Source organism: Labrus mixtus, chromosome 11 (assembly GCF_963584025.1).
Source record: "Labrus mixtus chromosome 11, fLabMix1.1, whole genome shotgun sequence".
NCBI classification, from domain to species: Eukaryota; Metazoa; Chordata; class Actinopteri; order Labriformes; family Labridae; genus Labrus; species Labrus mixtus.
The window spans coordinates 20,622,641-20,645,756 of NC_083622.1; the positions used below are offsets into that span (position 1 = coordinate 20,622,641).

The 23,116-nt window shown below is 39.6% G+C and overlaps 1 protein-coding gene across 1 annotated transcript; it reads left to right on the forward strand.

Moving 5' to 3' along the window:
* The first annotated feature begins 1,156 nt into the window (after positions 1-1,156).
* LOC132984099 (rap guanine nucleotide exchange factor 5-like) lies at positions 1,157-23,095 on the forward strand. Its single transcript, XM_061050768.1, has 18 exons — positions 1,157-1,641; positions 7,557-7,696; positions 8,417-8,517; positions 13,082-13,160; positions 13,391-13,535; positions 13,628-13,725; positions 16,875-16,905; positions 17,107-17,185; positions 18,220-18,357; positions 18,992-19,089; positions 19,391-19,513; positions 19,654-19,832; positions 20,081-20,171; positions 20,266-20,316; positions 20,613-20,700; positions 20,843-20,907; positions 21,010-21,064; positions 21,487-23,095. The coding sequence occupies exons 1-18, from the start codon at positions 1,462-1,464 to the stop codon at positions 21,603-21,605; spliced, it is 1,860 nt and encodes a 619-aa protein (XP_060906751.1). The 5' UTR covers positions 1,157-1,461; the 3' UTR covers positions 21,606-23,095.
* The last annotated feature ends 21 nt before the right edge of the window (positions 23,096-23,116 follow it).

Sequence of the window (23,116 nt, forward strand, 5' to 3'; positions counted from 1 at the left end):
GACATTATATTTGATATCAAGCGCAATGCGTAGATTCCCAATCAGTCACTTCTAAAGAAACTAATAAGAGCATTGTCGAATGATGAGTCTCAATCTTACATGAAAGAGGAAAGAAGCTCCTAGAGAAGACATGAGGACCTTTACTCATTCTGCAGTGTGCTTCATCAGCAGTTTTGAACGGCACCACAATTGAATGGCTTTGCAAGGACCCAGTCAAGCATCACAGTGCTGACAGAGGGGGAAAAGATATCACGCTAATAGATTAAGTGTTCATAGAGAGAATTAATGTCCTTGCTTTACCTTGTTCAATAAATGTAGGATCACGCAGATCCCTCTGAAGCTACGCTTAGCAACTGACAGGCTTCACTATAGCACGTGTCAGACAAGCTAGCTTTTTTTTAAAAAAGACACTTTGTTGGCATTCAACAATTTGGCAGCGCTGGTAGTAAAAAAAGAAAAAACATTGCAGGGTCTTGAAAGGTAGCATACACTTAAATAGCTTGTACAGAATAAGGTCACAACCAAGATTACTTTCAACAATATATGAATCATTTAATACTAATAGTTCTACATTGAATAACAAAGAGTAAGGTCTTTTACCTGCTTTTAGCAAAGTGTTTCGAGATAACATTTGTTTTGAATTGGCACTATACAAATAAAGATGTATTGTACATTAAATGATTTATTTGATCAGCTAGAAAGAAATCAGTGACAATTTTATAGTTTGAAGCCAAATAATCAATAATCTTTGTTCCTGCTTTTCCCATGTGAAATTGGAGTGTTTTGTTGTCTAATGTAATCAAGATATTCAGGTTTTATGCTGTTAGTTGTTACAAATATAAATAAACAACATTAGGACATTTGTATGTGCATACCTGAAGAACTGTTAACTTCAACAATTATATTCATTCTGACCAAAAACAGAGGAGTTTTATTGCCTGTGCCTGAATAACCCTAAACTCCCACAGACCCACACACTCGCACTTTATAGATCTCCACCCTAACAAGTGTTTGACCTTCGAATGTAGCCTGCTCAGTACTCAATGTGGATTCTCTCCTGCTTTCTGGAGATTTTGAAACTTCCTTTTTTGGGGCTGTCTGGCTCACCAGATGTTTCCTGAACACACTGTGTCCCTTACTCTCTCCCCTCCTCAGCGGTGAAAGGCGAGGTATGGAGCGAGGGAATCTATCCTACACTCTCAGTAAAGCCAAGCACAAAGGGATACCTGGAGTCCAACAGAGACAGACTTCTCTGCATGTGTCTTTCTGCAGAGCTGACCGAGGCATTCAGGGACTGGGACATTGGCTGCAGTGACAGAGGACGCCGTAACTCACCTGAGCAGCACACACAGAAACACGCTCCATTCATTACTCTTTTTTTGTAAGTTTCTCACCTGCTCTTACACTTTTTTTAAGAGTTGTGTGAACTCAAGGGAAGGGGTCTTTCTGCTGTTTTTGACGATGTCGTGGGACTGTGGCCTGAGGCACATGTTCTCCGTGCCCCCTGTGCTGCAGCAAGGGAGCATGTGCATCCTGCATGACAAGGAGGACCTCTCCAGACTGGAGATGGTCCAAAGACTGGCCAAGGATGGCTGCCGCTTTTTGCAGAACCAGAGCAAGGGCCCGGAGAGGACAAGTGAGGTGAGATATATAACAACACTGATGCAATCAGAATTTATTTCAAAGAATGTTACAACTCTTTTTTAAAGAATCTGTATTCTTAGATAGAATTATATATATGTTACATATTATATATAACCACAACCTTGTTGTGAAATGCATTTTCCTGACAGTTATCTATTGCCCTTGTTGATCAAGCTGCTTATCTGATAGTCCTCTTTATGTCATTATGACCCCTACATTGGCATAGTTTGTTATACTCTGGTCTATACTGTTGTGTTATAGGCTGCAGTTTTGAACAATCGTGTTTTTATAACCGGTTAGCTTACATTAAGTGTTCATTCATCAAACTTGTTGTTTTTATGGCTGCATTGCATTTTAAAATGTCTCTGCTTTCTCTGAGCCTGAATGTAGATTCTTTCAACACAAAGCTTTCTCCTGTTAAATATACAGAATAAGACTGCAGAAAAGAGATATGAGATGAAGTGTGATGTATCTCTGTTGTTTTTTAATAGTATACTGTTGAATACAGCGTGCTGATTTGCACAAGAAATTACTTTAAAAATGCAATGGGTTCATAAGATTCAATATTTGCTTGGTCTATTTAGAATCGCAGTGAAACACAGCGCAGCATAGATTTCTAAACAGGCAATTACTGGCAGCAAAAATGAATAAAATAAGAAAATGATTGGTTGATAAGAAAAAGAGCAAAATATGTCTAATTAAAATATCTTATAGACCTATCTCAAAGCTTCATAAACAATCAGTTTATGTTCTTTTTGAAGTTGTATGTAGTAGGTTATCTCTTAAACAAGATGTTAGCGTTTCACAATATTGAGAAATTAACCAGTAGATGAGCAGTTTTTTCTGAAGCTAGCATTTTGTTGGTGGGAACTTGTTTGCTTCCAGTAAGATTTGGGGAGAAAAGGTGAAATCTTTCCTTTGCCTTTTAGGCATAAGCTCAAGAGGGACATATGTAAATGTTCTGCTGATATTTAAACCCATGGGTTACTGTTGCAAAATCCCCAAGAATGTTGATGATCATCCCGGATTCTCCAATATTCCTTCTAGCAACACACTGATATTGAAAAAGGTAACTACAGGTCCTGTATGTTCAGTTAGGTCTGCACCTTTTTTTAATTTTTTTTTTTATAAAGTTGACATCATTTGCTACCTAGCTGCGTGTGAGACGTCTGCCTGGCTGACCTCATGGTGGGCTCAGCTTCTCCCTTCCTGCTGGCTGTATCTGCACGCTGAACTGAACAACAATGGCAGGAAAAGTTGACGCAAGTGTTCGGACCACCGTGCCAAGACATTGAATGTTTTTAGGGTGGATTCCAGTGCATCAGGTCTCTGACCTTTTCTGCAAACACAAGTGATATCTGCTTATCAGAGTTTCTATTCAACAAAATGACCTTTTATGTGCACTAAACAAACGTCAATCTACTATTAAAGTAGTTTTACATGATAAAACAATGTTTTACCCTGTTGTTTCAACCGACAGTAATAGTCAAGTACAATGTCCAAAGTGTACATTTAAAATGAAAGCAAGTTAACAGCACATGTACATGGATGAATTATATAATCCAACGGATAATGGGCAGATTGCAGACCTTATACTTAATGCTTGACATTATCTACATATCTTAACATTATGTGAGATTATCGGGCAGTGATTCTAGGATGCTTTTAAAATAATCCAATCACACGTGACACATAGAAATGTCTAAGGCCGGACATAAAAGGGCTTAGAAATCTGTTAGATTGCAGTTGGTACAATCACTGGTGCTTAATACAAAGTGTGCATGATGTTCATATGAAAATATGTCTCAGATTCTTGTGTAGGGAGATCATGAATGTTATGCAATCCCCTGCCTTTGAATCCAAACATGTTTCTAGGTCTTTTCCTTTGCTACTTTATGGAAATTCATAATTCATTTAGCTATAAGAAATTAGGAGTTTTAAATGGAGCATCTTAACCTACAGTTTAAACTACTTGTCCCTTTCCTTTATGAGGATTATCAATTATTCAGGAGTGATGTGCATGATCATAGGTTTTGTGTGATACTATTTTTCACCTAACATGACATTAATTCATGGACTTTCTTTGCTGTGCACGACTGTTCAGAATGCAGGGCTGTTGTTCTCAGCCACGGCATGAAGCATTAGATTACAAATATTTTACATATTATGCACAGAATCTTGTTTACAGTATATTTTCAGAGCTTGAAAAAAAAACCTTGAGCTAATTACAGTTGGAGATAACGAAGCTAATCTGCATCAAAGGCTTGTAGGAAACAACATTGGTGTATTCCTCATTTTCTCTCCATCCTGTATGATCCACACTGTTACTTGAGAGTTAATGTAGTCTTAAGTCAGCAGCCTGTCAGGACTGACAGCTTCCAGGTTTCAAACCATGCATGCCAGAGCTGCTGTAGAAGGAGAGAGACGCACAGACAAAAAGAGTCCCTCCAGCCTGAGGAATGCATTTGGACCTTCGAAAAAGACTGTGAAACATTTGGCAAGACATGATTTTCTGGCGGTTACCACCCACTAACTGACTGTGTCCATGGTGGGACTTCAGGGGTAGCTGTGAGTCCAGGTCACCTCCAGGCTCGTGTAGGAACTGTGCAGCTCAGGCGCTTTGTCTCATTACAAGCGCTCACTCTTGCAGCTTGTGTTTTTTTTACGGGGACACTGGTAACCTCAAAGCCCAGTTTGCACATAAGAGGGGCCTGCAGCAGCAGCAGCAGAGGTAGCAGAGGCAGGATCAATAATTCATTGTGAGGAAAGGTTTGTTTGCTGTTTGACCCGGTAGCGGTACACAGAGCGAGACACTCTGTTAATTACAGTCAAGGATCCAACCTGCTTCTTTATCAGATTTAATGAGAAAAACATTGCACTTTTATAAAAATAGCAGCGCCGTGTACGTCATGTGTTGACACAGTAGAATGAAAATGTCCTATTCCCAAGAATCAGGAAACTAATCAGAACAGTTTTCCTTTTTGGGAATTTTCTAGCTCATTGTTTCCTTCACTTGAGAAAAAAGCCTGCCAAAGGAAATTTAGTTGGAAAATGATAATAACTTTTTTAAATTCTTTTTAAAAGCACACATCACTTACGTAAGAAACTTTTTAGTGTCCTTATCTCTAATCTTTTATGATAATTTAGCCAAAACTGCTTTTTTTATCTCTGATTTTGCCTGATCATGTGTCTTTAGTTGTATTTGCTTACTTGATACATAACTCCTTGTTTCTTTATTTTTTCTCTATTGTTGTTGTATTTTGTTTTTATGTAAGGTCCTTTGTAACTTTTTTTAAAAGGTGCTTTACTAAAAGAGTTTTATTTCCATCATTGCCCTTACTCTATATCACCCAATCGGTCCTCTGTCAGGATAATCCAGTGTGTAACTGCACAGGAGAAACCCTCAGGTACATGAGGACAGTTTTTCTACATTTACACATTTTTAAGATAAGGGATAGTAGTAGTCACTTACAAATATGTCGGTGAATGAACTGCCAGAAAACATCACCATCCTTTCTGGTCCTTTCTGCTGGTTTGAAAACATCCCTGCTGTTTATGGATTTGTGTAATGTTATAGTAATACTGACAATGTGTCCCTCCCACTAATGGGCACAGTTGTGTGTATGTGTTCTACACTCTGCAGTTTGTTTAAATGTGAATGATTTCATCTTTGTGTGTTGTGTACCTATAGCATGTCCGCAGATCCCAGATAAGCGTTAATGTGCCAGGAAGTCATGCTTAACTGGAGGGTCCTGGATGCTTTCTGCAAGAGGCAATTAGGGCAGAAAAACTGCAACCACTTCCAGGCTGTCTGCCTGGCTAATTGCATGCATGGAGGCTTGTGTTTGCATTGACTGATGGTTGAGGAGGGGGGAGTGGGGGCTGATGCAGGATGCATGTGCGTGCACTATACAGTGAACTCCTCATTAAGACCAATATCTCTGATCCAGTGCCTCCTTTGTCAAGCAACTCCCAGCAATTTGTGTACCAAAGAGCTGCTGCAAAAAGCCATTTGGTTTCAAATGTGGATTAAAAATGTTCAGTTTAGATTAATCATTGATTGTCCAGGCTGACCAGTGATGAACTGAATCATACCATTTAAACAATAGAGGGCATTAACTACAAAAGTGAATATAATTTATTTAAATATTGACTGATTGATTGATAGCACTTTATTGTCAAACAAAACATTTCTTGCATCACAGCGGCTCCATTAGCAACATAAAAATTAAAGAAAATATACTTAGTTACAAACATTTGACACAATATTCAAACACCAAACAAATATTCAGAGGCAATCAACACGCTTACTATGGGATTCAGCTCCATATTCAATATAAGGATTGACTTCAGTCTAACATTGTTCCGGGGCGTGGTCAGATATCAGCTTTCTGTGGCAGCCGAAGGGGGTATATGTGCCTGTTGTCATATATACTGTATGCTTGATATTTGTAATCTTTAGATTTTTTAGCATCTTTACTTATCAGATTTAATTACTTGTTTTGTTTTCATTTAATGACCCAGTTATTTTGAAAATTATGTGACACTTTTTATATTATTATTATTATTATTATTATTATTATTATTCCTAAAGCCTTTTCTTTACCAGTTTGATTCTTTTGGGGAGTCCTGGATATGATCGCAGCATAATAGTCTCATACAAAGAACACACAACAGACTACAAGCAGAAAATACATCAATAACAAATAAGTAGTGTTTGGCAGTACGATGTTTATACTCTGATGAAAGGATCCTTAAACCAGGTTTAAAATAGTCAAGATAATAAAGTGATTTGGTTTATTATGACCCTGTAGCCAAGACCAAGATAAGAGAGGAACAAAACATTAAAATCAGACAGCATGATCTGTCCTTGGTAATCTTTAGTGAAAGTAAAAGTACAAGCTTTTGTTAATAATCTTTTTTTTTATAGATGAGGCCATTTTTCTCTGCAATTTGAAATTTGATAGATGTTTAACAGATACTGTATACAGATATAAACACACAGTAAACAATTGAAAATACATTGAAACACCACTCTGATGCAAACCATGAAATGAACTGCAAGCAAATTAAAGTCTTAAGGACTAAGGAAATATAATACTAAATAATAACATATGGCATCAAATGGCAAAGGCCGACTGAAGCCTGGCCGCCAACAGTCTGTTCATAACAAGCAATAATTTGTTTAAAAAAAGGAAATGGAATTATTTGGGGGGTTTTGCAGCCCTGTATCTTATTAGTTTTAACCAAGTCATTAATCAAGTTTTTATTGGCTTAATGAAAGTCTGAGGAGGAGGATAGAAGACTCTTTTACACTGAGGCTTATATTTATAACATTAAGATATGGTGACGCATGACTGTTGGTGATAGAAAGAGAAAGTGAAAAAAGTTGGACATTGTCTATCTATCAATCAATCAATCCATAACAAAAGTAATCTAAAGACACGTTACAAAAAGAGCAGGTCTAGACGTTACTCTTTAATATAGTCAGCTTTTAATATTCACATGTCTTGGGTGCTCATAAGACAAGGACCTGCGATGTGAGTGAAAGTCTTCAAGTAACTCTGAACCATTGAACCATTGTTGTTGTGCAGAGTTTAACCTTAATGACAGCATGAAAATAGCCTGTCTCCAGATACCACACATAATTTAATAGGCTCGACACAGAAATCAGTAATTAAAATTCGTTGGAGTCTTTTATGTTAATCCCTGAATGGGCTCCACTGATAAGGACTGAATAATGATGTATGGAAATTCTCTTTCATTTATAGTGCTGGCTTGGACAGAGTATTATGATGGAAATCAGCAGTGATTTGTGTGAGTGAGAGGGAGAGAATTCAGGGGAATCTCCTTGGTGATAACCCCCCCCCCCCCCCCCCCCCCCCCCCCCTCCCCGTTTTCTTTCTCTCCAGCCACAGAGTGACGAGGCAGTCCGTGTGTGTGTGAAGGAGAGGGGCCAGGACGTGCTGGTTCTCCAGAGAGTGTCGTCACAGCAGCCAGCCCCCTCTGCATCAGGGAGGGGAGGGAGGAGAGAGGAGACTAGGAACAGGAGGTAAGCATGTCCACTCCCCCTCCCTCATAGATTCCCTCTCTGTCTCTCTCTCTCTCTCTCTGCCCTCCCTCCCTCCCTCCCTCCCTCTCTCTCTATCAGCACTCTCGCTCTCATCATTCTCCCTCTCCGTCTCTCTGGATCACACACTCACTCAGGCATGCTTACATCACAACTCCCTGCACATAAATGACTACATTAAGACAGATTACAGAGAAGTGAACATCATGGGACTGTGAGGCCTGTGGGCTGCATCCTTTAAAGAAGCTTTTTCAACTGTGGACAAACCGGCTGAGACCTCAGTGTGCTTGAGGGATTGACAGCAGTGAACTCCGGGCTGTAGCAGCTGCAGGTAGAAGATGGATAGGTGAAGAGGGCATGCAGCTGTAACCACGGCAACGTTGCCCTGTGTGTCAAGGCACAGGGACTCTCCAAAAGGATGGGATCTCGTCCACAGCCTCTAAACCTGCAGCAGGAGGAGGGCAGGCTGCTGCATGCTGCCCTGGTGGAGCAGGAGGAGGATGACGATGACGAGGAGGCTTCTGAGGAGAGCAGCAGTGACAGCACGAGCCGGGCAGAGCCGCTGACCATGCCCACCTTTGACGTCCCCTACTTTCGCTACATAGACGATGAGGGGACGGAGGGAGAGGAGGAATGGAGCAGCAGCCGCTCTCTGTCCTCTATCGATGAGGACTCGTCCACTGACTCTGTTGTGTCCGACAGGTACGTGGTGGTATCAGGGACCCCGGAGAAGATCCTCGAGCACCTGCTGAATGACATGACTCTGGACGAGGAGCAGGGTACAACACAGGGCAAAGAGTCAGGTCAGCATGCACCGTTTTATGTCTAAAAAAAAGCTCATTCTTTGCATGAATAACCTTATATACAAGATGAGTCTTACGCATTTTCAAGAGCAAAAATAGAAATATAAAAGAATAACTTCTAGTTAGTTGGTACGTAAAGTCTTTATTACTATAGACACCTGTAAAGGTGGTGTGCTTTTGCAGGTTTAGCTTTTTTTGTCTGTGTGTTTGTGAAACATAGAGAAATAGAGAAAAAACTCACAAATGTACTGTCTCCCCACCCTACCCACCCCGCTCTCTCTGTCTCTCTCTCTCTCAGAGGAGCTGGGACTTTAGCCCCCTCAGGGCAACATTACCGAGCTAATCATGTGATATCATTCCCAGAATGGCATTAAGTTGGAGCCTGTTCATTTAAAAGCCTTTGACAGATATAAACACTGCTCAGATCTTATGAGCGATGCTGTAGCGTATTGCATGGCATGCAGTCCAGCCTCCCGGTGACGACAAATCAACACATTTCCTCTCATCCCAGCAGGTACATGATAATGTGACACTGTTGCCAAGGCAGAGGGGGCTGTGCGATTGAGCCGGAAAGACGGTTTGATGGGAGATGATAATTAAGAGCAGAAGAAGAGTCAGACAAACAGAGAAGGAATATAAAAGAGGAAGAATGTCCTTTTGCTGTTAACGGGAGAAAGGGGAAACAAGGAAATGCAAATTTTCCCTTGGAGACAGAGGTGGTCACACATGATCTCTCATCGGAATGGAGGCAGGCTTTACCTCATACCAGGGATCATTACTCATTTTGATGAGGAAGTGAATGAAATTGATCTAAATGTCCTCTCAGGAGACGTGCCTGCTGATGTAAAATGGTCCATTTTACAATCATATGAGAGATATTGCTCTAGTTCAGTATTAATATTGATGTGAAGCAAAACATAAATAAATCCCTCTACTTCTTCAGAGCATTCTCTTTAAACTTATCTGTGCTAAAAAAAAAAGAAAAGGAGCTTCCATGTAGCTCATTCTCTATGCACTAAGTTTGAGAATCATTCACCATTAGCTCAACTTGCAATTAGTGTATTGAAGTTAACCTCCATTGGGAGCTGAAGACCTGAACGTGGTGCTGAGCAATATCCAGGGTCAAAGAGCCACAGACCTGAAGAGGAGAAGGACTGACCTGAGTCCTGAGCAGCAATTGATCTCCACTCAGTGATGGTTAATAGTCTGACTGCTGCTGGCCTTGCTTCTTTTCTCTGTGTGAATACTGATCCTCCACATTCTCTGGTGATGCTGCTGAGTATGCCCTTAGAGGTTCGGCTCAGCAGAATCTAACAACATGGTATCCTTAATTTAAAAAAAAAAAAAAAGAAGGATTATTTGAACATGGGCCAAGCTGCCGTGTTCGGTCATGCAGAGAGAGTTTATGCAGCAACATGACGGATGATTGCAGCAGATTATTAATGTTAGTTTTATGACTTACATTCAGCACAGCACATCAGGAAAGCCATTTGTATCTCATCATTTGCTTCCTTTTATACTGAATACACAACATTAAGAATGCAGTGGAGCTTTCTGGGTTTCTGCAAGAGATAGCACTTTTCTGGAAGCACCACAGGCATGTTAGAGGAAAAGCAAAACGTGAACCACTGTAGTAGACCAAACTGTGTTGAGATCTCCATAATGGTGGTTGTCTCCTTCTGTGGAAATTGTGGGCAGGAAGGATTCACAAGTGTTTAGTGTTGCCTTCTCCGGGTGCAGCCATTCGTTGCCATTGCTCTGCACAGAGTCACACTGTACGCTGCTTGTTCTGAAAAACATGCAGTGGAACATTTGAGTTTTTCTCTTTATGATGCTTCAGCTCTTTTAATGACATGGCAAGATTTTAATGCTAATCTTAAAGTAAGAAATCAGCAAATGAAATAAGAAAATAACAAATTACATTTATAAACGTGTACTGTCATCATAATTTAAGGCCTTGGCACCAGGAGGCTGGCTTCTGGTGGTCACAGAGCCACTAAGTGACACATTTACATTCTGTTTTCAAGGTTGCATTGATCAATTTGACGAGTACTTATTGGAATGCAACATGGATTGGCAGGTTGATTGACAGGATGATTGCTTGATAGCAGATTGACAAGCTGGATCAATGAATCCATTCTGCATTTCGTCTGAAAGAGAAACTGAATACGTGAATATGTTTAGTTGGAAGTGCCTGAAAGCAGGATTCATCCCTCATTCACTTCTCTGTTGCAACATTCCCAATAACTGTTTTCTTGGATCAGATACTAATAACTATAAGTGAGTATTTGTCAATACTTATGTACTCCTCTGATACTGAATTATTACATAATAAGAATATTTGCTTTTCAATGTTTTACCACTATGCACAATAAACCCTGTTTGATTGCTGTCATTGTTGAATTTGCTGACTCAGTGCATAGAACTGGGCAGCCTGAAACATGCTAAGCTAACGTTAGCAGTAGTTCAGCTCAAGGACTCTTCTTAGATCTGTTGTTTTGAGGAAAAAAATCATTTTCTAAGATGGAACCATTTTTTTAATGGTTTTGTTTGTCTTTACTTAAATGAAAAGAAAACGAGACGGAAAATGTTCGATAGAAAAACACTTAATTGCTAAAGCTGTGCTAGCCGTGACAATGCGACCCTTCGCTAGCACTGCACTGTTTTTGTTTGCTACCTTCACTTGATAATTCAACCAAAACCTCTTATTCTTTTCAACTCTAAAACAGTAGCTGCTTCTGGCAGCCACAATATATGTATTACTATGTAGTCTACCGTTTTGAAGAGTGAGACAAATGTTCATTTTAAATATTAGTATTATCAGATTGGTAAAATGACTAGCCGGAAACCAACTTTGCATTTCAGGCAGTATCACTTTTTGACTTTTTGGATACTGGTATCAAAACAACTTTACTTCTCTGATCCAGGAAAACAAGAAATCATGATGAATCTAAAGAAGAAATAGTTTAATAAATTATAATTCATACAGCACAAGTCTTGCATCATTTTGTTGTGCTTCAGTGAAACAAACATGTCTTCACAGCTAAATTGATTGTAATAAGTAAACTCTGCAGGACATGCCCTGCTTTTGTGATGTGTAACCAAGAAAACTTGAGAACATGACTTTAGGATGTAAATTCAATATTTATTCTGGTTTCAAACTTCAAAAAACTTGCAGAGAGTACAGCCCGGGGAGTGGTATGTAAGTTGTTACTCTTGAGTAAGTGTTTCACTTGAGATAGCTTGGAGTAAAAACACAAATACCCAGCACTGAGTGAGTAGTGTACAGTGGTGTTTGTAGGGGGAGGAGGACAGTACACGTACGTGGGTGGGCGATTTATTTGAGTTGTTTTCTGGCTTTGTTTTAAGATGCTGCTGTGTTTTTATTGGAGCTACATATGTAGCCTCTCATGAGCAGTAAGTGATGCATGCACAGCTGCTCAGCAGGATTAACATAATGATGTAAGGGAGTCCTGTGGACCAGAACGCACACAAAGAGCCTGGGGAAGCCAGTGTGAAATTAAAGAGCAGAATTTACAATTCTGGATCTGAGGCACACTTACAGACGGGTTACAGAAGAGGCTGGCCCTAATAGGATTTGTAAAGGTTTGTCGCTTGCAGCCGGGCATCACGTCTGGGAGTTACTGTACTTCTTTCTCTCTTAAAGCCAAAGACATTTTTTAGAGGCTTTTTGTTAATATCAGTACCTTTTATGAATAAAAAAATAACATTCTACATTTTAACGAGATTCTGAGAGAAAGGAACTTTTAATAAGATCAGATATAATACAAGTCACACTTGGTCTCTGTGTATTGACAAAAAAGTGTTGTGATGATGTAGACTATAAGTGCACTTCATGTTATGGGGATGTGTCAGCCGCTGAGCTATCTGACCAGCTTTGATTTAATCCATTTAGTGACACACTTCTTCATGTGTAACCTTGAGAAGAAACCACACAAGGATACAGAGGAAGAAAATGATGTAAACACATTAGGGTGATGGCTGAGCAACATCAGATTGCTTTTCTGTTTTCAAGAGAATCACGCTGAAAACATAGACATCATCAGAGGTCACAGAAAGTCAAAGGAGATGCTAACATTATTGACTTATCTCCAGTGAAACAGCCTGCAATGTGTGAGATTGATAAAGCAAGAAAAGGCTTGTTTGAACTTGTTGAAGAGAAATTAAACCCAAGAATCCCCACAGTGAGGATCTTGGGCTTTTTCTATGAGGAATAACATGCCACTGAAAGAGTGAAGACTAAGCTCTCCTTCTGGGTTTATTATTAAACAAGGGGAAAAGTCTGTCCCTCTTGATTAAAAGTACAGGCCTCTGTGTTTGTGTAGCAGTCATTAATCATACTGTTGTCAAGGTCACTACCTACCCTGCAGCATCGTTTAACAAATCCAATGAGTGGGGAGTTTGTGGAGTATATATGCTGGGCTGCACATACCAAGTTCCTGTCTTAAGTGTTTTGCACGTTTCATTTATCCATGGTTTCCACTAACAGTTAAACAATTTTCTAAAGTTATATCACTGAAGTTTTTCTGTCGTCTCTTTGCAGATACACTCCTGGATGACTTTCTGCTCACCTACCCAGTCTTTATGTCAACCAGTGATTTCTGTCAAGCTCTGCTCGGACAATATCCTTCAATTCAGGAATATTATAACATACCCTCACACTTAATGAACTCCTGTGTTAATGTTACAGACAGACATACTTGTTTGATGCAAAAACATGACTCAAAGCTCCCCTTCCATATAATCCTTCATCACACATCACACACATGTTCACATGTTGTTCTGCACTTCATTTGATGTCAGCAAAAAGATCTCTCACTCCATCTGGACTGAAGCCTTAACTGAATCCCACCTATTGCTCCAAGCGTTACAGAGGGAAAGAGGACAAAAAGGAGGCTCTGGAGAGGAAGCGAAAAGTCCTGCACCTGGTGTCACAGTGGGTGTCTCTCTGCAGAGATTTCCTGAGGGAGGACGAGCATGTCAAACTCTTCATGAAGGTATGAAATGTTCTTTACAAGGGAAAGGGTGTGGGACCGGGCGGGACTTGAAGTTGATGCGGAAGAAATGAAAAATTGACATTTCCTTCCAGACTTTGTGTCATTACGTGTTGGACGATCTGTACGAGCATCCAGCGCTGGAGAGGGATGTGAGGGAGCTGCAGCAACTGTACCGACTGCAACGCAGACAGTGAGTGACCACAACCATAATGACTAACTTTGTCATTATAAGTTAGTTGTCAAAGGGTAATTCAATACATTCATATATCTATAAATGATCAGTAAAATTGATACAAATGATGGATGTGGTGGGAGTGTTAACATCAGCCAGCATTGATGAAACTCTCTCAGCTGTCTGAAAAGAAACAAAGCCGCTTGCTGGAAAGATATAAACAGCTTCTTTTCTGCTCTGTGGCTTTCTGCAGCCTCTCATCAATGAATCCATTCAGACATTGAAGAGTAACCGGCAGTGTTCTTGCTGTTATGCTCGAAAACATGAAGGTCATGGAGCTTTTTATGTCCAAATCTCTAAAATGAGGAAATAGAGTCATTTGAACAAAAAATGACAAGTTGTCAGGTCCTTGCTGTTTGGCATGAAAATAATCCAGTAATACACTTGTCCCTCTCTTGCCATCATACACTATTCTGTCTCATTTCAATCGTTTAACATACATCTAGATTAGTTTAACTCACTTTAGTAAAATAAACAATTATATATATAATGTTTTGATAAGGCCATTTTATCTGTAGAAGGCCAAAACAGTAGGTGCTCAGGCCCCTTGGGATGTCTATGTGTGCACGTGCCTGTTAACAGCCATATAATGTGACAGATCCAAATGAACATTATCATTGAAATTATTTAATATAAACAGCTACAATTCTCAGTTACAATAAACCTTGCAACCACAAATAAATATCACAGTGGTTTTAAATATTTTAAGAGTTATTTTATCAGTGCAAAGTACTGGCAGAGTTGATGTCAGAAACTTTGAATTGCTTCCCTAAAAATCACACTGTATGACTCAATATGTCCGGGCACAATATGAACATAAAGCTATCTACCTGAGGTCATACTAATAAGTATTACCTTTGCAATTATTTTGCCAAGTTTATAAAACCATTTATTTGTGAAAAATCTTAATATGTCATCAAATTGTATCCAATTGCACTCAGAGTAGCTACTGTACAGTGTGTACTGAGGAATAGAATAAACCTTAAACAAGCTGCTTACACAGTCCCAAAACAAGGATTGAAGGACAAAAAGAAATGAGTGAGAATCAGTGAACTAAAAGGTGTTGTCTGAAGCAAAACAGTACATTATTACATGTTCACTTATCTCATGTATAAAACATTTAGCAGGAAAGAAGCTATACAGTTCTGAGAATTAGTCAATGAAGTCAATAATGTATAAACACATGTCTAGACAGGTTTACATGATACTGCATGTCTATGCATTTGTGTTTACTTTGTAGCTTCATGGTAGCTGGTATGTTGTGTAAATACATTTTATGAACAAAATGAAACCTGTAGGGCTTAAAAATATAAAATAGATTTCAACCAATCCAAATGATGTGTAATGGCTTCTGTCTTCAAATTTCAATGACTCCTCTCTGCACTCGATCTACACCCTGTTTCAATCTATTTATACTTTAATACATACATATAATTGTTATTTTAATAATTATATATTTTTCCAGTTATGGATCATATTGAACATATTGATATCATTCAGCCATCTCGTTTCTTGAATACATCATAGCTTACCTATATTCATGTTGGTTAAATGCATCAGTTGCCTAGCTACAATTTCTTGGTGTAACCCAGATAAGCATCACAATACTCTTTAACATCACAGTTGAAAAAATCCCCTCGGTCACCAGACACACCCATGTCCCCCCCCCCCCCCCCCCCCCCCCCAACAAGCTTAGCCTCCAATCCGATCTTCTCCCTGGGGAGGTTCCAACCTGCCGCCCATTTAGAAAGCAGTGCAGATAATTCAACCTGACTCTGCTTTCTTTATCTCAGCCTGTTTTATTCATGTTAATATCCACAACACCCACCTCCTTTAAAGCAGCGGACTCTGTGTGGGTGTTACTCACTGACATACTCCACTATTTATGAGCTTTTCACAATCAGGCTCCCGCTGCAGGAGGACAAGGCTGACCGCTTTGTGGCAATCTGCTGCTGAGTGAAGCGCTGAAAGGTGTCATTTTTTATAGAAAGAAGACTCGTCTAGTCCTTTTGCTGCCGTCCACATCCATCTGGCCTTCATGCAAAAGAAAGCTCAAATAAAACCACTTGATCCCTCTTTATAATTCACTGAGCTCATTGATACACTTTTTTGAGGACTAGGGAAGTGAATTAGATCACGCAAGCTCTGTTGTGACATGACAGTATGGATCAGGATTTTCATTAGTCCTGTACTGCTGCTGCTGGCCTGTGAGAGGGGGATCCCTCAGGGCAGGCTTTGTGCCAACACGCCTATTGTGTTGCAGAGCCCAGTAAGAGCTGAGGGATGATAGTGGACACAGGGCTATCTGTCATGCTAGCTGGGCTAACTGATGAGAATAGGAAGATGAAATGAGAAGTTCAGTTTGGAAGGTCTAAAAAAATCTACATAGCACTCAAATCTGGCCTTGACATGTATCTTAAATAATGAACAGAGTGCTGTAGGGTAGTATTAATGTACACTCACTTTACCCGGAGAAAAGAGTGTGCATATGGTGAATGATATCCAGCCTCAGGAAAATAAACAGTTCAATCAAACTGCTTCACTTTGGAACAAAAGCCAGAAAATGAAAACAAGGACTACAATAAAATAATACAACAGTTTGAAAAAAGATGTTAGAAATCAGTTCTGTACAAAGATGAATGACAAAAAAAAAAATAAAAAAAAGGGGAAATGCTATAGTAAAAATATTGATAAAAACGGATTTGGGTTTAAAGATTACAACAAATTTAAATCCAGATTTAAAAAAACGGTCCTTAATTCCCTTTAAAGATACATAGAGCGTTTGTAGTGTAATACCTGGAGGCAGGGAGCTCTAATGTTCACATCAATAAAAACACAAGATTGTCTTGTCATTGCTGTGTTGCGGCAGATTAGAAAGACTAGAAAGAAAATGTGGAGTGATCTGGGCAAAATATCAAATGAAAGGAGATCTCTGATGTTTGGAGAAGTAAATAAAATAAATTCAGATACCTCTTAAAGAAACTGGTTGACAGTGGAGTTTTGTGGTTCATTTTCTTTTGTTAAAAGTTTATATTCTGGCAGCAGCTGAAGTTCAGTTATTCTTTTCTGATTTGCTGCTTTACCGATTTATCCTTTTTTATTCTCAGCACGTCAGATGAATATTCCCCTCAACGAAAGGTGAGTTTAACCTCAATGTTTCTCTCTTTAGAAGTCAAAAACATGGTTTCAGTGAACAGAATTGGTCAGAATTCTGATGTCAGAGCCATTGTGTTCACATTTCCTGTTAAAGACATTGTATGGCAGTCCAAACTGAAGTGCTAAATGTTCTCAAGAAACATGAATGTGTGTCAAAATCCAGGCATTTCCCTCCTCTTTCAGAGCAAAGTGCTTTTCCACCAATTGAGCCTGAAGGAGAACGGGCTTCAGTCCAGAGGAACACAGAGGGAGGGCAAGGAAGGTAAGTCGTAAAATATGACGTTAGGCAAACATTCCTCCTATCACACGTCGTTTCCAAAGATGCTCAAAGTAGACATTTAGTCTGAACAGGAGAACAATGGGAAACTTTCCAGGGAATGACTGAGGAGGTGTGGAAATAAGAATTCCTTATAACATGACGGAATCAGTTTTTGCTTCTTTTAAATATCAGGTCTGATCAGATAGAAATATAAATAAATGAATGATACCTCTCATGCTATCTAGACATGCAGATAACTTTTGAGACGTGTTGTACTAGGTTCTAATCAGGTTGGTCTATCTCACTATTTAGCTCTCTGTAGTTTGTCACTTAGTGGTTTGACTAGAGCGCTAAAGGATCAACAGCTTTGCTCAAGGTCACCTCATCAATAAGAAACAGTCCTGTTATAGCCTCTACCTTCTGCTGTTTCAGAGAAAGCAGCAGGCGATTAAATAGATTGGTTTGTTTCTTGTTGAGGGTGAGCTAAACTGTTAGAAAACTAGTCTACGTCTGGAACACAACCTCACACTAACCCTGCTCTCCACTGATGATCTCTGCTGTAGAGTTAACCCCCGCTCAACACACTCTACACTAGACGTCGCAGAAAAGTGGGTAAATGATCAAGCCTCCGGGGCATTCAAAGCCCTGGGGAAATCCAAAAGATTTGATTATTTGACCACATGCACAAATGATATAACTGCATGGATTATAAGATACACATTATTTTCAGATGTTTAAAGTATGCTTAGAGAACAAACTAAGAGCACAATATATAAATAAACATAACAATTGGGACATGAGGTGTTTTTTCCATTGACCTAATCTAGTTTCAAGCACTTCTTTTATCTTGTATTGCCAGTTTTCTGGCTATATAAAGTAGCTAACATTTTCTCTTGAGTCTGGGACTCAATTCAGCGAAGGGATTCTAAGCATATTTTCACCCTGGAGTCTCATGACAGTTAGTATGGTTAAGGGCAGAACAGGACCTTGATGGAGTAATAGTGTTAATTACTGAAGCGATGGTTCCTCTGTTTCAGTGCTCTGTCATGTGTACATCACCATGGACTCGTACTTAAGTATGAAGGCCCATGAAGGTGTAGTCACCCAGGAGCTGCTGCAGGCAGCGGCAGACAGGATGGACGTCCCTCAGGGTGAACTGGTGCTGGTGGCTGGAGGTAAATATCATTTAAACCAACCAGCTACAGTACACCTACTACATCATCACGTATCAACAACACATACTCACAGTGGTATCAGTCTGCACAGAAATGAGGAGATGATTTTAAAATGAACGAGACTGTCTGAGATGTCAACGAATGATCAGGCACAGAATTAACAATGTTTATAAATCAATTATAAATAATTTTAACACTTATACTTATTGTTGAGAATTACATTTCGTTCAATACTTCCATCAATTCACTCCAAAGGAGATCATGAACGGTGATTCTCAAGTTTTGTACCTTAAAAGCAATATGTCGGTGCCGATTATCAAACTGTGTGTAAATTAATCAAACCAAAAAAAGTCATAGATATTTTGAAGTTTTGTCCTATATTGAGTTGTTTATCGAGCCCAGGCATAACTATCTGAGACACAAATCAGCAGCACTAACCTACATATCTAACTGATGTCACTAAAGGAGAAACATTTTGAGTCCCCTGATATAGTCATTATCTGTTATCAGTGACTGAAGTGACTGGCTACCTCAGAGTGGAGGTCTTACGTCTTGCTACTGATAAGTTGCTCACACGCTGCCTGTCAGATTCGTAACAGTTTTCTGCTGTTTGTGATATGTTCTCTCTCTGCAGGTCGGCTCCTCCTGCAGCCACACGACAGAGTCTTCTCTGATTCTTCACGGCCGGTGGGGAGGCTGCATGTGTGCAGGAAGGACCTGGGTGAAATCCTGGTGAGGACATGTGCCCCTTCAACTTAAATTAAATTGTACATATACTGTGGTGTGAAAGCAGTGTCTCCTGTAAGATTAAATATATGAATTAAGAGTTAACACAGCTAAGACACAGCAAAGTTAAGGTCACCTGACAGCTTCAAAGCGCCATTGTCTGAACAAAAGATCAAATCTGCTAACATGAAATAACTTCTGGAATAAAGATACCTTGAGTATGATCCTTCCTGTGATGATGGCTAAAGAAAAACAAGAGGAGCGAACAACACTGATGTTATTTCTTAAATCTGTTTTTCCTCCTCAGAACCCATTCACAGACAACTCAGAGCTGCAACAGAGGACAGCCCGCTTGCTCAGTTTGAACACATGGGACGTGGCTGTTGCTCTCACCAACTTCGACTGGACCATCTTTGACTCAGTGCACGAGGTTTGTCCTAAAACTGAATTATTTATGCATTAGCCGTTTCTTCTAAAGCCCTCCTGTAGGCCTGTATAGGATATATGGTTGAAAAAAACATCAGACATTCCCAGCTCTGCTTAACTCCTGACTCTGTTTGTCTTTCATAGCAAGAGCTGGTCTATTTTACCTTCAGCCGCCACAGTAGCAGTGGCCACACGGTGGCATTGGAGCTTCTGCTACAGCGCTGTGATGAGGTCCAGCTGTGGGTGATGACTGAGGTGCTGCTCTGTCCCATGCTCTGCAAAAGAGTCCAACTCATCAAGAAGTTCATCAAGATCGCCGCGCAGTAAGTAGCTCTAATGGGATCCTTCTGCTGTTTCATTAGAGATATATTCATTGAAAAAGATAGGCACTCAGCTAGCCAACACTACAGTTCAACATCTTCAGAGTGACATGTTTAGATTTGGATGGAGATGCTGCCCCCTCTGGTGGCAAATCAGTGTACTGCATGGGCTTTTTTTTCTTTTCTTTTTTTTGTACTGTAAAGCTGCTTCCAGGGATATAACTGAAATGTATGCTCTTCTGATTCTTCAGCTGTAAAGCTCAGAGGAACCTCAACTGCTTCTTTGCCATTATAATGGGCCTTAACGCGGCAGCAGTCAGTCGCCTCAGTCAGACATGGGAGGTAAGGATGGCCCTTTTTTTCCCCTGAATTCTGCTGTGCCTCCTCTAAATCTTCTGTACACTATATCTGAAAAACATTTATATTTTCTCTGCAGAAAATTCCTGGGAAATTCAAAAAGCTCTTTTCAGAGCTGGAGACAATAACAGTAAGTGTAGATCATAGCTCTACATGATTACTCAGTGTTCATCTGTTGTGAAATTAAAAAAAAAAAAAACAGTGACATTAATCCACTGTAGTAGAAAATACAAGGCTGTGCTTTATTATGTATGATTTGGAACTAACAGATGTTTTCACTTCTCAACATAAGGAGCAACATCAGGCGTTTTATATGATCATTACTCTCTAATGCTGCCATCTTTCAGCTTTAGCAAAGCATGCATGCACAGGCACACAGCCCTCTCTGGAGAATTGGACTCATTGTTTTTGACAACGTGTTCACAGGATCCGTCGCTGAATCACAAAGCCTACAGGGATTCCTTCAAGAAGATGAAGGCGCCAAAGATCCCCTTTATTCCTCTGCTTCTGAAAGGTGCGCTCATTATTCCGTCACTTCACGTCCCTGTGACGAGTGTGACTGTAAGAGGAGAGCGCTGGGAGATACATTACAATAAAAAGACATCAAAGCTTAACAACCTGTTGTTGGAGTCTAAAAAAATGTCTGTCTGTTTTAGATATCACATTCATTCATGAAGGCAACAAGACGTTTCATGACAACTTGGTCAATTTTGAAAAGCTGGTGAGTTCATGAGATCGTTAAAGCGCTCAGCTTCAGAAAGCACAATGAGCTGATGTATTTGAAATTCGGAGTTTGATGATGTTTTGTTTATTTTTTTTCCAGCACATGATAGCAGAGACTGTGCGCATCATCCGGCAGTGTCAGAAAGATCACATGGGTCAGTATTCAGCTCACACAGTCCTTGAACTTGAAGTGTTTTTTCTCTGTTATTTGTGATAGAACTGCATTTTAAACAGTAGGTCAAAGACCAAAAAAGTGAATACAATCAGTTGCTTTCAACTCAATTTAAGAATTTAAGATGATTTCCACAAAATTTTCCATTTTTGACATAAAACAATTTTTAATGCCCCAGCATGTCATAATAAGAATGTTTTCAAACATGCCTCATTGTGATGCACACACTTGTCTTGGGATCAAATGGATCCAAGGTCAAGAAAAGCCTGATTTAATATAATGTTTTAGAACGAGGCCACATCAATAAGGAGATGGTTTGGAGGTGTTTATTCACAGTACAGATAGAGGAGTTGTCCTGGGTGACGCTGTCTTATCTGTAAAGTCAAATCTGTCCTCTCCCTCCAGGAAACGGCATCATGCAGAAGAGCAGCCCAGAAGTGCGAGCCTACATTGATTACCTTCATATCATCGACAATCAGCAGACTCTGTTTGAACTCTCACACAGGCTAGAGCCTCGTGCTTAGAGAGCAGCTCTTACTGCACTACACACGCAGTCCTATCGCCAAGGAACAATCTATCTGTCTCATCTATCTCTCAGGTCAGCAATCAGAGGACGCTGCATGATCCCGGCCAACCACAGGAGGGAGCTGCTCTATCAGGAAACACCATTAGGGATGGGAAAAATAGCAAATAAATCATTCAAGGTTAAAAGTAAATTAGCCTGAATAGATTCAAAACAAGATCACAGTTACATCATCAAACTGTTCAGCAGCACAACACAAGTGTAACTCCAACTGCACAGGTTGGCAGCTTTAGAGCTTTTCTGACAAAGACCCAACAGCTCTCTCTTGTGGAGAATCAGTAGTCAGTGCAGAGGAGCATGTTTTCACATAACATGCGTCTAATCAAGAGCTACAGAAAAGGAGCCAGCTGCCAAGCATGGAGGATATGACCATGAAATCAGAACATGTACGTTTTGTATTTTAACACTCTGTTAGTAGATCTGGCAGGAGAGATTTGTTCCATCTCATTTAACCAAAGAGTATTTTAGTCTAGTACATCACACATCTGTTTCCTCAGCGCTGAACACAATCCAGATGTTCTCTCCTCCAGGTAACAGAGATAGTTATAAATCAGCTCTCAGTGATTGCACAACAAGCTGCCGTCGAGCTGACCTAATATAGACAACAGAACAAGTAATGATTGTTAAATCTTCAACATTTTATTTTCAAGTCTCTTTCAATGCATTTTATCTTTAATTAAGCATAACATAGAGTATTCAGTGAGGCTTTACGCAAAGGTGTTAGAGGAGGACATTATAGGTGTGAAAGGTTGTGTGTCCTGTGTGTAAGTATACTCAAATGTATGCGAGTGCCAAAACCCCATAGGAATGTCAATTATAACAAATGCTAATTGCTAATTTTTTTAAAGCTTGGGTATAAGTTTCGCTGTGGACAATCAGTTCAAATAAGCAGCAGACCAATTCTGATTAGTCTCTGTCTTATTATTATTTCTACTTTACGCTACAGCTAGTCTCTGTTATCCTCAATAAAAAGAAAGATAGTACAGCACATTGTAAAAAAAAGTGTGTAGTCAGAGAAGATGCAATATTTATTATTTAAATTGGATAACAGGAAGCTGTCAAAGGCTTGAGTAACATCATTTAAAGTAGGCATTGTGAAAGCGATGTAGATGTTTTTATGTTTTTTAAATCATTCTTGAATTTTGATTTGTATATTTTATTAGTCAACTTGACATAAAGCAAACAGTATTTCTCTTATTTTGAATTTCCTTTGTATCATCAACATTGTATAGTTGTTCATACTGTAAATATGTTAAAATTCTGTGGATTTTTATTTAATACAGAATTATTTATTTGCTGATTAGATCACATGTTTTGATTTTATGTTTTTTTGTTTTTGTTGTACACACTGATTTTGCTGGTCTGCGTGACATGGAAAACCATGGATTGACCACCAGTGTCGACTGTGCATAAAAATATTTTTCATCATGAGGAGGAAGATCGACTCTTTTT

Excerpts from the sequence above, each read along its gene's own strand:
- LOC132984099 (XM_061050768.1), top strand. The coding sequence starts at position 1,462 with ATGTCGTGGGACTGTGGCCTGAGGCACATGTTCTCCGTGCCCCCTGTG. Across the intron at positions 20,317-20,612 it reads CAGAGCTGGAGACAATAACA|GATCCGTCGCTGAATCACAA; the intron begins GTAAGTGTAGAT and ends ACGTGTTCACAG. Across the intron at positions 21,065-21,486 it reads GTGTCAGAAAGATCACATGG|GAAACGGCATCATGCAGAAG; the intron begins GTCAGTATTCAG and ends CTCTCCCTCCAG.